Source organism: Xiphophorus maculatus, chromosome 21 (assembly GCF_002775205.1).
Source record: "Xiphophorus maculatus strain JP 163 A chromosome 21, X_maculatus-5.0-male, whole genome shotgun sequence".
Taxonomy (NCBI): Eukaryota; Metazoa; Chordata; class Actinopteri; order Cyprinodontiformes; family Poeciliidae; genus Xiphophorus; species Xiphophorus maculatus.
In genome coordinates, this window is record NC_036463.1 from 23,331,064 (window position 1) to 23,346,009 (window position 14,946).

A 14,946-nucleotide genomic window follows, 5' to 3' on the forward strand; every position below is an offset into this window, starting at 1 on the left:
CGCCCTCTCCTCACAACTTATCCTAGGCTGACTACTGACCAGTTCTCTGTCTAACAGGTCCGGAAAATCTCTGAGACCTGGGTATTACCCTAAAAGAGATCTATAAGAGATGATCTGTTCAAACTGGTGGCGAAAGCGATTCGTCTAGCTCTAACTACCTCCGATCCAGAAGTTACAACCCTTTACAGTTAAGAAACAATCAGCTGAGTAGCCCTCGCAGCTGCATAATTCCAATAACCACTTCTGTTAACAGTAGCTCGCTTTCTAAAATATAACTCGCTCTTGGTACCGGCTAGATTAGATTTAGTGACTTGGATGCAAGTCCCAGGGTCATTATTTACACTCACCAAAGGAAATTATGAAGCTACCTATTTACTGGAATCATGTACCTTAGTTTTACCTCAATTAAAAGAACTGAAAAATGATTAAATGACTCAATTAATTCCAATGTCCACCAACCTCATTAGAATTTTATAGTATAAATTTATTAAGCAAGCTTAAGCAGGGATATGTGACATACAAATCCATAATCAATTGTATATAATTCAAGAGCAGTATAATAAAATCCACATGTATAACCATATCATCCTGTCTCTTTCCCCTAACCTATGTCGCAAATTCTGAGATAGATTTTTAGGGAGCAGATTCAACTCACACCCAGTTGTTAATGGATCTTTAGCAACAGGAACATCCGGAAGCCTTGGTCAGAATCTTTGTCCTTGTATGGAAAAATCCTCCTTAGAATAGATGCAAAGCAGAACGGGTCCAAATCCTTCGAAAACCCAGCTCTTTTATCCCTTCGGGGCCTTTGTCTTTTCTCCAAGTCTGTTGCAATATTTAGATTGAGGTAGGACCGACGGTCGAATCAGGAGCCAGGGATGGGGCAATCGGTGTCTTGTCCCTTCTTGGCGGCGCGAAGTCTGGACTTCTCCCGTGGCTCTTGGGTGCGGTCCTTTCTGCTTAATCTGCTTCTACATGTCAACTCTTCTTCAGCGCCGCGGACTAAGAACAGTTGGTTCCTCTTTTCATCACTCTTTTATACTTTTCTCCACCATATGTGTGTGCGGGCAGTCTGGTCTACGTGACTTCCTGACCAACTGCTGACTCTGGTGGAAAACCCCGTCGGCCCCCAACCTGTTTGCTGAGTAACTAGAAAGTCCCTTCTTTCCCCAACTTGCTGATCTTAGCTAACCTCACCGCACCACCCATCCTGTGCGTTCTGGCCATCTGTTCAGAACTGCTTGCGACATTTCCTGACAACAGGACCTCACCCATAAATTCCTCTTCTTTCTCTAACTCACCATATTATCTGTTACTAATCATTACACACATTCAACCTATATTAAAACTCATTTGAATTGATTTTTAACTCATCACAACTTTGATATTCATTAAGAATTAATCACATCTTTCACTTATTATAAATCATCAACCACAATCATTTCATTGTTGTTGCCGTTACAGATCATTATTCAGAAATACATTTCAGAATGTTATTCAGTGATTACTTATACCCATATCATACATATACAAATTCAATTATTATTATAATCAAATCACAAGATTGCTATATTTCTCTCAGTCCTTTCTGCACCTTTTCTGTGTGTACCTGGAAAGATCTCACAACCCCATGCCAGTTTTCATGACAAGAGTAACAAAAACACCTCTCCAGTTTAATATGTGACAATAGTTATTTATCACTTTTGTTGTATTAAACTGTTTCTGTTGCTTGACTTTGCTGCGTTCCTGCAGGTGTTTTTCTTTCTACATCAGATAAGAAATGCTCTTAGACGGGTCTGAAAGTAAATGTTATCACTTTCTAAAATCTTCTAACATTAGTGCAGTGGCTTTAATACATCTACACTACACTAGCTTTTAGTACAGTAACATCATTTTGAGGATGTGTGTATATTTTTATATGCATTGTTGTGTGACGGTCATTGTTGCAGATGACCCTTTGTTTCCCACCTCCCATCTGCTCCAGACTTGGAATATAATCCAGATTAATGCCCACAAATTCCCCCGACTCACACACACACACACACACACACACACACACACACACACACACACGCACACACACAGCAGGTCCCAATCACATTTGAGCTCGCTTGCTGCTGTATTCCCAAACTGCATTAACACTCACACACGGTGGTGATATCTGGGTCAGCGCTGCTGATTTTTGGATTGACACATCCGCTGTCTAAGTGACCCAGTGTCCATCATCAACGCGCTGCTATGATCCGCGTGGGAGTGATTTTCTCTGTGTGAGTGAGTGGATTAACTCATCAGGGATCAGGGATGAAATGAGGAAAGCTATTGTCTGTTAAACAATAGGTTTGCTGGATTTTTTATGAGTATTTTTCTGCTTCTGACCTCCAAAGCCTGGTCTAATGGCGAAGTCTTGTTCCTCGATCCTCAGCAGTTGTTCACTTTTTATTAGCAGCGTTTTGGTGCTGTCCTGCCTCTTCAGCTTGTAATCGATGCGTCTACAAATGAACACACAGATGAACAGACAGCTGAGTGATTAGCTCTGTTTTAGGCTGGGATTACATGTTTAATTAGAGACAGTAGAGATTGTGCTTTTCTCTTTTAATCCTCACCTCCAACTCGCTCTCATTCGGCTAAAACTGTAAACTTAATGACAGGCGTGTTACGTCTTTATGCTCAAACAACATCCATGCAAACAAAGACATTTGTTCTGCTTCTATAAGCTCAGTAATTTTATTGCTCTGCAGCCATTTGTTGCCGTGTAGGTCTCATAAAAATAAAACCAGCAGGCAACGAATACAAAAAGTGGGTAAAATTACGCAATTATGTTTCAAAATAAATCAAACTTTATTCAACTGTTAACATAAGAGAGAATTTGAACCTCACAATTACAGGCTTAACTGCCTGTGTGTGTGTGAGCATTCATGAGCTAAAAACAAACACCTGTGCAAACAGGTGAACAAACAACATGAAAAATGACAAACGCTGGCAGATGAAAAGCTTTAATGCATCCAAACACATCCGCATGTTTGTTATGAGAACAGCAGCCAAACTCTGATTTCACTAGAACTGCCGCTTTAACATGTTTATTCCTTAAAAAATACAAAATAATGCAAACTTATCAAACAAAAGGTTCAGAATAAAACTGTATAAATATAAAAAAAATCCAACAATAATCAAAATAACTCATATTCAACAGAAGTTCACGTTCTCTTACATTTCCCCTTAGTAAGCAAATATCAAGTTTAAAGGTGAAAAAATTTACTTCAGCCTTAAAAGATTAAATAATATGAAACATTTTAACTATTTGTGACATTTATAAACATTTTGGATGTTTTTAATTGATCAATTTACAATATTGATATTAAATTTAAGATATACTTTACTAAATTTCTTTATCAATGCAATTTCTTAACTTTTAAGTGAATTAAATTGTAATTTTAGACATTAAAACTTAAATTATTAAAGGTTTTTCTTGAAGGATTGTGTTAATTGAGAGAAGATCAGCTAATCAAAGCAGTTTCTTACTATTACATTAAAGTAAAGCCGTGTGTTTGTCAGATGAGAACATCAGTAAGTGAAGCTCTTTATGTTTATTTTCTTGCAGCCAGCAGAAGATTTGATCAGTTTGGTCCTCAGAAAGATGGAAGTCCTGATAATCAGACGGGAACAGATGAGGGCAGAGCGGCTGCAGCTGTCAACATCTGCATTCAGCCGTTACGCACACACACACACACACACGCACACACACACACACACACACACACACACACACACACACACACACACACACACACACACACACACACACACACACACACACACACACACACACCTAACGAGCTACAGAAACAGATTTATGGCCTGTTACCTCATTAATTATTAGAAAGGAGTTTGTTTGTTTTAGTTTAGCGATTGCTCCAGTGGAGCTCTGATCGAGGGATTTCAACTGGTCCAAATGGGATTTAGCAGAACTGGATAAGAATCTGAGTCATTTCTGTTCTAATGTGTCTTTAAATTATATTTAACATGAACTGAAGCTAAATAAATCTAGTCAGGATTAAAGGTGCATAAATGAAAAAATATTTCTGAAAAGTTTATTCATAAATTCAAAAAGTAACACTTATATATTGCCCAGATTTATACAGAGTGATACGTTTCTAGTGTTTATTCATGTTATAAAAATATAATATTACATAAAATCAATAAAAAAAGATTTTCTAAATGTGTATGCTAAGCTATGAGAGAGACGATATAGGCCACCTTCTGTCAAAATTTAATCGGAGTTTGATTGATGAGTGATTAATGACCCGTGACTAATTGATTTTAATTTCCGGTCACATGATGCCCCTACCCCCATCCGGTCACATGACCCCCCCCCCTCCCCCGGATGTCTCATGACCTCAGCATACTTAACACGTGTTACACTATATTCCCGCTAATTTCAATTCATCCAATAGAAACAGAGACAGGGGGGGTTCGGCCTTTAGTGTTTCTGCTATAAGTAATGCCGGAAAAATCAAGCACTCTACTTGTAACAGTTGTTCAAAAACTTTAAAATGAATGGAACTAAACGAGTTCATCCTGCTGCTGAGAAAAATGGACCTACCTCCTCTGCATCAGCTGATACGGATTCGAAGTTACCTAACCCGGAGACATTCGCTAAGATGATGAAGTCAACACCGTTAACAAACAAATACTTGCTTGCTGAACAAGAAGAAGAACCTGCTATTATATGAGATCCCAATAGCAGTGAAACCGGATTTGGGCCCAGTGTTGGATAAACCTGCGAGCTCACCTTCGTTGCCTGATGCATCTGCCTCAAAAACTGCGGATAAAAGAGAAATAGTTACAGGAGGAACATCTCTTCTATGCGAGACCCCAATATCCATCTATGACAACTCCAGGCTTAGAGCGGATGCCCCAAAGAAATCGAAATTTTATTTGTGCCGCATGCAGAGCCCGGTACTTGGATCCCTCAAGGCAGACTGGTCTTTAAAACCTCATGGTCTATGGGGGTCATGGGGTTATGTTTTCCGTTATGGGACCGGAGAGCTTTACCTGTACCAGCTGGACAAGGATGAGGAGCTTTCACCGATATCGGATACATGCAGCCTCACCTATAATGACTGGGCAGTGCTAAGGCTTGCAATTCCTCGTGCCAATGAAGATATGGAATTGGTCTTAGAGCGAAATACAAGAGAAAATGAGGCTGACCCTCGATCTGCAAAGAAAACCAGAAGACGGTGTTTCCCAACCGATACTGAAATTGGAAAGGGACAAATTCTTTTCAGCGCAGTGTGGGAATCGAAAACTACAGAATCTGGGCGCTGGTCCTTAAGGGCGAGCAGACGGAGGGGCGAGAGCCTGAATTCCCCAGACCTGTTTGTGTTGGAGGCTTTCAATGTGGACTGTGGTATATTCAGAACCATGCTGGCTCTCCCATTTGAGGCCTGGTCTGAGAAAATGACGGAATTCGGGGATCGGATTTCAGAACTGTTCCAAAGATCTCGCTGCTGGCTCGATATTTTGTCAGTGAAGAAAACTATGACATTTCCTGTCCAGCCATCCTCTTCTGGATGGCTGGACAGGAGGGGCGGGTCCTTCTGAGGACCCGCCCCTCTACCCTATATAATGAGAGCGCTGCGGGGACTTCTGACACCAAACCTTTAGAATGGAAGAAGTAAGGAGCTATGGACTATGGGGATCAAACTGGGGCGACCCCAGTTATTCTACAGAGACCCTCTTCACTCCTCCGTCTCCTGGAAGCTACAACATGGGTCCATATTATCCGCCTTCTCCTGTTTTATACTCTTCCTCATCAGCATCATCTCCGGCACTCTCTCCTACAAATTTTCTGATACCGAGTACTCTAGCTGAAGAGGGTATCCCTCCGACAGCAGCAGCAGCAGAGGACTCTGGAGAGCCTGCGACCGGCTACTCCGAACCTCCACGTTCTCCAATTCAACAAGAAGATGAAATTGATGGATGGATACCGAGTGGTGGTGTAAAAACAGCCTTACTGCATCTATTCAGTTTAATTTTTGCCAAGTATGTCAAGGAAACCTGCTACGGTTGCAAAACAGATCACCCAAGCCAGCGACAGCACCAGTGCCTGGAAATACCAGAGGAGGAATATTACCAACTCCACTTTCATCGCATCACACAGCGACTCCTGACTCAACGATTCATTCCTGCTGTCCAGAAATTGCTGAAGCAGCGCCACATACAGGTTGAGGATACAAAAGTGAAGATGATTGCAGAGACAGTTTTACATGAACTGAAATCGGCATTCGGAATATAGACTGCAATTAACGACATGTATCAAAGCATGTCCACTGATGAAAAACTCAACCAGCTTCGTTCTGTTTCAGAGTGTTACACTCTGAATGAAAAGTAATCTCTCTTCTGTTCTGACTTGTATTTTTCTAGTTCTATAGATTTAGTTTAAGTATTATCCTTTCTTCATCTTATCTAGCATGTTTAAGTATTTTATTCATTATCCTTTACTTGTGTTTTATGACTGATTGACTAGCATTAAATATATCTTTATACACGTATTATCCGTAAAACATTTAATTGTAATTTCTAGTAAATAATAGTTCTGTTTGTGATTTCTTACTAGGAAGAATAAATCCTTTGTACCATGATCTGGTTTTGTCATTATTTAACATCCGCTCATCAAAGCAGGTGACACAAGGATGGCGGAGAAAAGGTTAATGAAGAAGGTATATTACACTCCGTCACATCCCGGTAGTTTAGGAGAAATAGATAGACTGAAAAGAGGTCTGGAGGATGAAACGGGAAAGAAGGTTAAGGTGGAAAAAGTACAAGGTTTTTATCGGAACAAGACACTTATACTTTGCATAAACCTGCACGCATAAATTTCCCAAGAAACAGAGTTTTTGTCACGAGGCCTTTAAAAGAGTTTCAAGCAGACCTTTGTGACATGCAAGCTTTGGCTGAGGAAAATTATGGTTATAATTACTTATCAACAGTCATTGACATATTTTCTAAAAGAGCATACGTACGAATTTTAAAGAGGAAGACTGCAGATGAAGTGGTAAAAGCCTTTGCATCCATTTTCAAAGATAGTCAGACTCCTAAAAAATTGCAAACAGATGCGGGTAAAGAATTTTTTAACAAAAAATGTAAAGCTTTAATGAAAAAGCACGGCTTTGAGCATTTTGCCACAGCAAGCGAAACAAAAGCCTCAGTGATTGAAAGGTTTAATCGTACGTTAAAAACAAGAATGTGGAGATATTTCACCTCTTATAATACCCGTCGTTACGTCGATGTTGTGCAAGACTTGGTGAAAAGCTACAACCACAGCTACCATACAAGTATTAAAACTACCCCTATGGAAGTGAATTCAAAACATGCCTTTCAAATCTTTCAGAACCTGTATGGTACATCCTCAAGCACACGTTGCAAGAATGCCAAACCTAAGCTTAAAACCGGGGATCTGGTTCGATTATCTAAATTACGCTGCGTTTTTGATAAAAAATATGAGCAGAGTTTTACGGATGAAGTGTTTACTGTGGCTGATACCATACTTCGATCTCCTCCTGTATGTAAACTCAAAGATCTTGATAACGAACCTATTCAAGGTTCTTTTTACGAGGAGGAGCTTCAGAAAGTGAAACTGTGTAAAGATAAAATGTACCAAGTGGAAAAGATATTAAGCCAACGCACCGTAAGGGGGGTTAAACAGGTTTTTGTGCAGTGGAAAAATTGGCCTCAGAAATTTAACAGTTGGATTAGACTGGCTGACCTTCAAGATGTATAAAAGACACCTGCATTAAATTTTACACCTGACACAACAACATAGAGTGTTTGGTAGAGGATGAAGGGTTCTACGTTACTTTACCCTCAAATGCGAGTTTAAATGTTTTTAAGGATAATACCATTTCAAGTTTTCGTGTGAATTTAGCACAGCATATTAATTTAGAAGGTTCCTGGCAAGTTGCCTTGACAGAGATTTCTTATCCTCACACCTGGTTTAATGTCCCAGAAGAATCAGCTTACTTTGAATGGAAGGAAAGAAAAGTGAAAAAGGTGTTTCGGCAAAGCATTACTCCCGGTTACTACAAAAACACAACACACCTGGTTGGAGAAATCGAACCTATCCTTAGAGAAATAAAATCCGACATTTACTTTGAACCGATTTACACGTTTGTAAATAAATTATTCTTTCAAGCAGGAGGACAATATCAAATACGTTTTCATGCTCCGATTGCTTACATGCTTGGCATGGAACCTGGAAAATGGTTAACTTTTGATAGAAAAGCTTCTCAACCAATGGACATGCAAGCAGGATTTTACATGATTTATTGTTACAGCGACGTGGTCGAACAGCAAATAGTGGGGGATAGTTATGCTCCTTTGCTGCGTACGGTTAAAGTGGACGGTAAATTCGGTGATATAATCACTCAAACTTTTAATCCCCCTGACTATCTTCCTGTGGCGCAGAAACATATCGAATCTATTCAAATAGAACAGAAATCAGACCAGAACGTTCCGATAAATTTTACCTATGGAAAGGCAATCGTGAAATTACATTTTCGACCTGTGAGGTCGCGAGGAAGCCTGAGATAATAACTGTATGAACTTCGATCAGAAACATTTGTATAAAATACAGCTGATGATAAGGTCATCATTCATACGGGCTCACCCTTGCAGCATGAAAGAGAGTATTTACCTTAACAGAAGAACTGTATAAATCTTAGGTAACATGAGTCAGATAAATCTGAGAGATGATCCTCACCGGTTTGTACATTATTACCATAACCAGGTAGGGGGCACGTTACCTGGTTTCTATGGGGCGCCGGTGATGTACGGCAGAGGTATAGGAGCGGTATTCTCAAGATTATTCAGATTCGTGTCGCCCCTAGTCAAATCAGGTTTCGCCCTGGCTAAACCGCACTTAAAAAGAGCAGCCGCCAATATTGCCATGGATGTTCTAGGCAAAGCTATGAATAAAATATCTGGTTCTAAAGAGGGTCAAGAAGGGTCAGGAATTATGGTTCTGTCAAGAAGAGCAAGGACGCGCCCACCGGGAGAGCATGCGCGAAACTTACAAATACGTAGAGCACTGAAGCAAAAGAAATCAAACGGGAGAAGGAAGGCTAAAGCGAGGAACTCTGTTCCTAGCAAAGATATATTTCAATAAAACATGGCTCTTTTACATCACAAATCACCGGAATGCACTTTAGCCGAGTTAGACTTATTTTCAGCCCCTATGAACCAGCTATCTATAGAGGACAAGGTCTACACTGAAATTTTACCGCTGTCAGCTCTTACGGACAATGGTCCTATTGAATTTATGATCCCGGGAGGAGAGAAATATCTGGACTTAAATGACACCCTGCTTCATCTACGCATCAAGATCACCAACGCCGATGGTAGCAACCTGGCTAATGATGCGGCTGTGGGATTAATTAATTATCCTCTTAACACAATATTTTCCCAATGCGACGTCACGTTGGGAGACCGGCTGATATCTCAGTCGAGTCCCATCCACCCTTACAGGGTAGTGATTGAAACTTTACTTAATTTCTTTCAAGATACGCTGAGAAGCCAATTTAGCGCAGGTCTTTTTTACAAAGATACGGCGGGAGCCATAGACTCTATAGTTGTAAATAATGGTCCAAACCAGGGTTTAAATAAAAGGGCCTCCTTCACCGAAGAATCCAGAGAAGTGCACCTGTTGGGGGCACTCCATGCTGATATATTTTTCTGTGAGAGGGTGCTGCTTAATTCTGTGGATTTAAGGATTAAATTAACAAGAGCCAGCAATGCATTTTGTCTGATGGGAGCCCGTGACTCAACTTTTCGATTGAAAATTTTGGGGGCTTCTCTTTTTGTGAGAAAAGTATCGGTTTCTCCCGCGGTCCATTTAGGACACGCTTCTGCTTTAATGCGGGGAAATGCGTTGTACCTACTTTCCAGAGTTAATGTTAAAACATATTCTATCCCTGAAAACTCAAGAATATGTACTCAGGAGAACCTATTTTTGGGGGCTATAACAAAGTATATAGTTCTGGGAATGGTTCATCACGAGGCCTTCACAGGAAGAAGGGACCTGTCACCTTTTCATTTTAAACATATGGACGTTGAGTACTTGGCTCTGTGCCAGGAGGGCAAACAGATCCCGGGCAAAGCTTTCCAGCCCCAATTCAACCAAGGAATATCGGTCAGAGAATTTTACAACATATTCTCTGCATCAGGCCATCATCTTAAAGACCTTCTGCTGAGCATAGACTGAACTGATTTTAACCAGGGATACTCACTGTTTGTCTTTAATCTCAACCCTGGAGAGGACGCAGATGCTTTATCACCGGTTTCTAACGGAAACTTGAGGTTAGAGATCCGGTTCAGAGTCCCATTACCGCATACGACTACGCTGATTGTGTATACCTGTTACGATTCCATTCTGGAGATCAATTCTAAAAGAGAGGTTTTGGTGGATTATTATTAATCATGAATAATCATCAACTTGAGAGTCTGCTACACACGCTGTTGGGGAAAGTATTTTGCAGAGTCTGGGCATGCGATGAACTGTCTTTGCTCTCACACGAGTATGCAGGACCCGCATATTTTATTGTGAACATGCATCCTGCTCACATGCCCAGAGAACACTGGCTAGCTCTTACTTTGGAAGGGAATGGGATTGCCACGTTTTTTGACTCCTATGGCTTTCGGCCAGACTTTGACTTCTATCCAACAAACATCATAAAATTTTTGAAACACAGGTCTTCAAAAATAATATGTCATAATAATCAACTTCAAGATACTCTGTCTGTTGTCTGTGGTCATCATTGTGTTTATTACTTATGTAATAGAGCATGTGGTTTATCAATGCAACAAGTGCTTGATTCATACCCCGGGGATGTGAAAAAAAATGATGTCATGGTTTCAGATTTTGTGAAAAAATATCAACGCTGTGTAAAAAACCAAAAGTTTTGTTCTTTTCACCACGGAACATGTTCTATGCAAATGTTTAAAGATTGTCACAAATTGTTAACGTGATTTTCTAATATTATTGTATTAAAACAAGAGACTGTACACCTGATAAATTCTTCAATAAAATATTTTATTGAAAAAAAAGAATTGTTGTCAGAGAGTTTATGGAGTAAAAGCAATCCAACGTGATGGTTTTGTTCTTTTACGCATACTTTGTCTGTTTCTAATCTTATTCTGTAGATCAAATTTAGGGGATAAGATGAATTTATTTTTACGTGTACTTTTTACGTCCATCACCTCATCCCCAAAATCAAATTTAGGGGGATAGGATAATCTTCTTTTTTTCTCTCCTGGAAGGGATTTTGACACCGTCTGTCTTGACACGCAGATATTGTTCACGAGCTTGTGGATTATTAACAGACGATACCGGGAAATTTAATTCATCCAGTGTGGAAAGGAAATCGGTCCATCCTGCAGGCAGGAGGCTTTGGGATTTTCTTTTAAACGGAAGCAGAAGGTTTTTGAGTAAATCAACCAAATGAGAACCTTTCACGACATTTCCTTTATAAACAAATTCTGCTTTAGATGTCCAACCGCTGTTACTTTTGGACAGCTTTTTCAAAATGTATTCAGCATTTTTATGATCTCTTTCAGGAAGCGCTTTCACAACTTCATTCGCAGTTTCATCCAATTCAGTCGTTTTATGAATAGAATCATCTTCACGGTTTCTAGGTTCAGGATCATCCTTGGTACGCTGCACAGTCGCAGATAACTGAGGCTCTTCTAGTTGACCTTGCTTGATTAAAGATAGATATCTTTGTAGCAAAGCATCATATTTCTTAATTTTCTCGTATGCAGTGAGCCCTGATTCATTCAAAATGGCTCTCATTTGAGAATCCAGATCCTCCTCCGCCGCTTCTCTGATTGAAGTCTTTGAGGAGTTCAAATGTTTAAACTGATGAGGTGAGATGAGAAACATCTTTTGAGATGTTTTAAGAGCAATTGCTTTTGTTCTATCTGCTGAGGATTCCGCCCATTAAGTTCCCAATTAGGGGAGTAAGAGCAGCTAGTATGGGGAGGATAAACCCTCCTCCTTGACTTTTAAGAGCCAGCTGTTTACGCTTTAATCCGGTTCTTTTATCGGCCAACAGTCTGATAATTTTTCTCTGCTTTTTCAATTTCCGGTGTTGAGAAGGTGTTAGTTTAATATTTCCTTTTAGAATGTTCAGAGCAATCTCATAAAATTTTAAGGAAATCCGGTGAGCAATGAGCTAAAATATCTTTATGCTTCTGAGAAGAGGCCTGGTAAAGAGCCCTGAGCATCGGAGCATTCCTTTTTATGCATGCAGACATTCTGACTTACTTTGATTTAGGTACATACACCAACGGCCAATCGCCAGGTAATATCCCCGTCCTTAACCTGTAACGTTCTGGGCAGCTAGGAGTAAGATCTACGATTAAATATCTGTGAGCTTCTTTGGTTGCATCTTCAAAACTCTCCAGGAAACTTGCCTTAGCTGATGGGAAGACTTGACGTGCTAGTATGTCCACCTGTATTTTATCTCTAGGGTTCTTAAAGAGCACCATATAATTACTGTTGAGACTAATTATACGGCTGTATTTCCCCTGCTGAAATACATTCTGAGTAAGATATAGAACAGACATTTCTATGATGTCGATATTGGGTGAACAATTTGGCTACTTCAGGGTGGTTAGAAGCCTGGAAAATGACATCATCCAAAATGACCAAGTGACTTTGATTCAGAGGGAATAAATCTTTGTCATCAAAAGAATCAGGCAGTCCTTCCACAAATTTAATATTTTTATTCAGTTTTTGCAATTCAGCATACAATGGTTGAAAAGAAGTAAAAATCCAAATAATATTGTCCGGTACAACATTCATGACATGCTCAAGATTTTGCAACATTTTCCCTACCAAGTATGATTTTCCACATCCACTTGTGCCCACAATCATACATGAGAAATGTGTTTTGAATCTGGGGTCAAAGTATACCTCTTGAACATCGTTGGAATAAGACACTTTTTTATTTTTCCTTGTCTCTTAAACTCTAATAACCAAAAGGTAGAGTTGAACCATCAGGAAAAAGCCTGCGTTTGTCATACACAACCTGAAACCTTTTAAGAAATGTTGCATTTCTTAAAACGAACCCTTTTTTATCGCGTTTTATGGTATTTTGAGGTGTTTCAATAACTCCGTATCGGGATCCCTCTAAGTACCCTCCCACCAGCTGTCTGATGCTGTCAAAATTGACTCTCTCGCTGCACTCATGCGTTTGAGTGATACCTTTCACACGGATCACTACTTTCTTTTGATTTTTTGTTTGGTAAGCATAGCTTTTAGGCCCCGCTGCTGCAAATTCCTGAATGGTGTCACCTCCTAATTCGTCGGTTAAATCCCCAAGATAATTTCCCAGTTCTAGAGGACTCTCACCATCTTTTACCACATAGATCAGGCTGTCTGTGTCTATGTAGAGAATCTTATCCTGCACTCGCTCCAGACAGCTGAAAAGTTTTAAATGAGCATAAGCTGTGGTAAATACTGCGATGAAAATATTATTTAATTTGTTAGGACGAACGATGCAACGTTTGCTGTAATTCAACTGGACCAGACAGGTTTCAGGGTTGATAAAGTGAAAGTACTTCACCACGTATTTACCCGAGAAAAAAAATTGAAATATTCATCAGGATCACTTACAAAGCTGGTCTGAGAGAGATCATTTCTTTGTGCAAACCTTTCCCAGAAGCTATTGAGACACAGTTTAGCTACTTGTCTTTTAGCAGGGTTCACCTCAATTTTCCCTGCATCTAGTTGAATACCTTGATTAATTCAGTAATCTCTCACATATTTCAACCTGCTCTCCTGATCCACCGCTTCAGGGGGATAACTGCTGGCTTCCTGTTTCCCCTTCAAAAAGGTGTGAATGTAGCCTTTAAAGATCGTGCTACTGCTTCTCTCAAAATGCCAGACCTCAGTGATTTTTCCAAGACGATAACCACATTGCAATGCTTTTTGAAACTCCACACTCACCCAAACACCTGTCAGAGATCGAGCCTCATCCTCATGGGTGCAGATCCCTGCTTGATTGTTAATCTCTGCACATGTGCGGCAAAGAGTGAAAACTAGCTTACCCCGAGATGTCTTGTAGGGCAGAACTGGAAAAAACAGGCCTCGTGGGGGATAAACGGTTGCTCTAATGAAACCAAAATAGTCGATGGAATCATCAAAATCTTTGTAAATGATGGTGGGATGACCTAGCGGATATGCAAACGTAGCATTTACATAAGGGTAGAGAGATGTGAAGTCCACATAATGCACAGACTCACCCGGCCTTGCTGTGTACCTGAGTTTGAGAGCACAAGTTCGATCTCCGTACAGAGCGTTCCGAGGGGCCAAAGGTTCTGGTGCATCAAATTTTTCCAGGAATCTGATTACCCCTGGATCAGACTTTTTCATTTCATCCCACTCATGTTCCCACACAGTCTCGACTCGAACACCATAAACAGCTTGCAGAATCTTAGATCTTTCAACCGTAGCTGCATAAATTTGTTCAAACGGTACTTTTCTCAAAGGACACATTTCAGTCTGCTTGAAACACTGAGGGCAGCCATGGTAAAGACATCCGTTGAAAGAGAATACGGTGGCTAAACCTGAAATTACTGCGAATCTGTTGACAAAATAGGGTCCAATTTTGCGTTCGCCAGAGTTCAACGCATGTTCAATCTGTAGGTTCTCACTGTCCATCTTCCACTCTAGCCACTGAATTGAAGCATTGGAGAAAGTTTTGGACCCACGCCTGTAATCTACAGCAGATGTGATCGCCAAAGATTTCTCCGGAAGAAAATTGGTCACAAAAACCTGCATGCATGCAGAAGCAATTGTGATGCTCTTAAAGGGATCCACATTTGTCTCCTTAAAAAACTCCTCTCTGAATTTAACACAACCTTGAAAAAGAATGTCCACATCATTTT

General features: G+C 40.2%; 1 protein-coding gene across 3 annotated transcripts in view; it reads right to left on the minus strand.

Annotated features, from left to right (window-relative positions):
* LOC111606306 (gamma-aminobutyric acid receptor subunit rho-3-like) overlaps positions 1 to 14,946 on the minus strand; it is a 44,327-nt gene that overhangs the window by 19,588 nt on the left and 9,793 nt on the right. For 2 of the 3 annotated variants that reach the window (XM_023326867.1, XM_023326868.1), the window contains exon 2: positions 2,377 to 2,489. The exons of the other annotated variant lie outside the window; for it this stretch is intronic. In XM_023326867.1, coding sequence (XP_023182635.1) covers positions 2,377 to 2,489 — 113 coding nt within the window. The remainder of the gene's footprint in view (positions 1 to 2,376; positions 2,490 to 14,946) is intronic. 3 annotated transcript variants of the gene reach the window in all.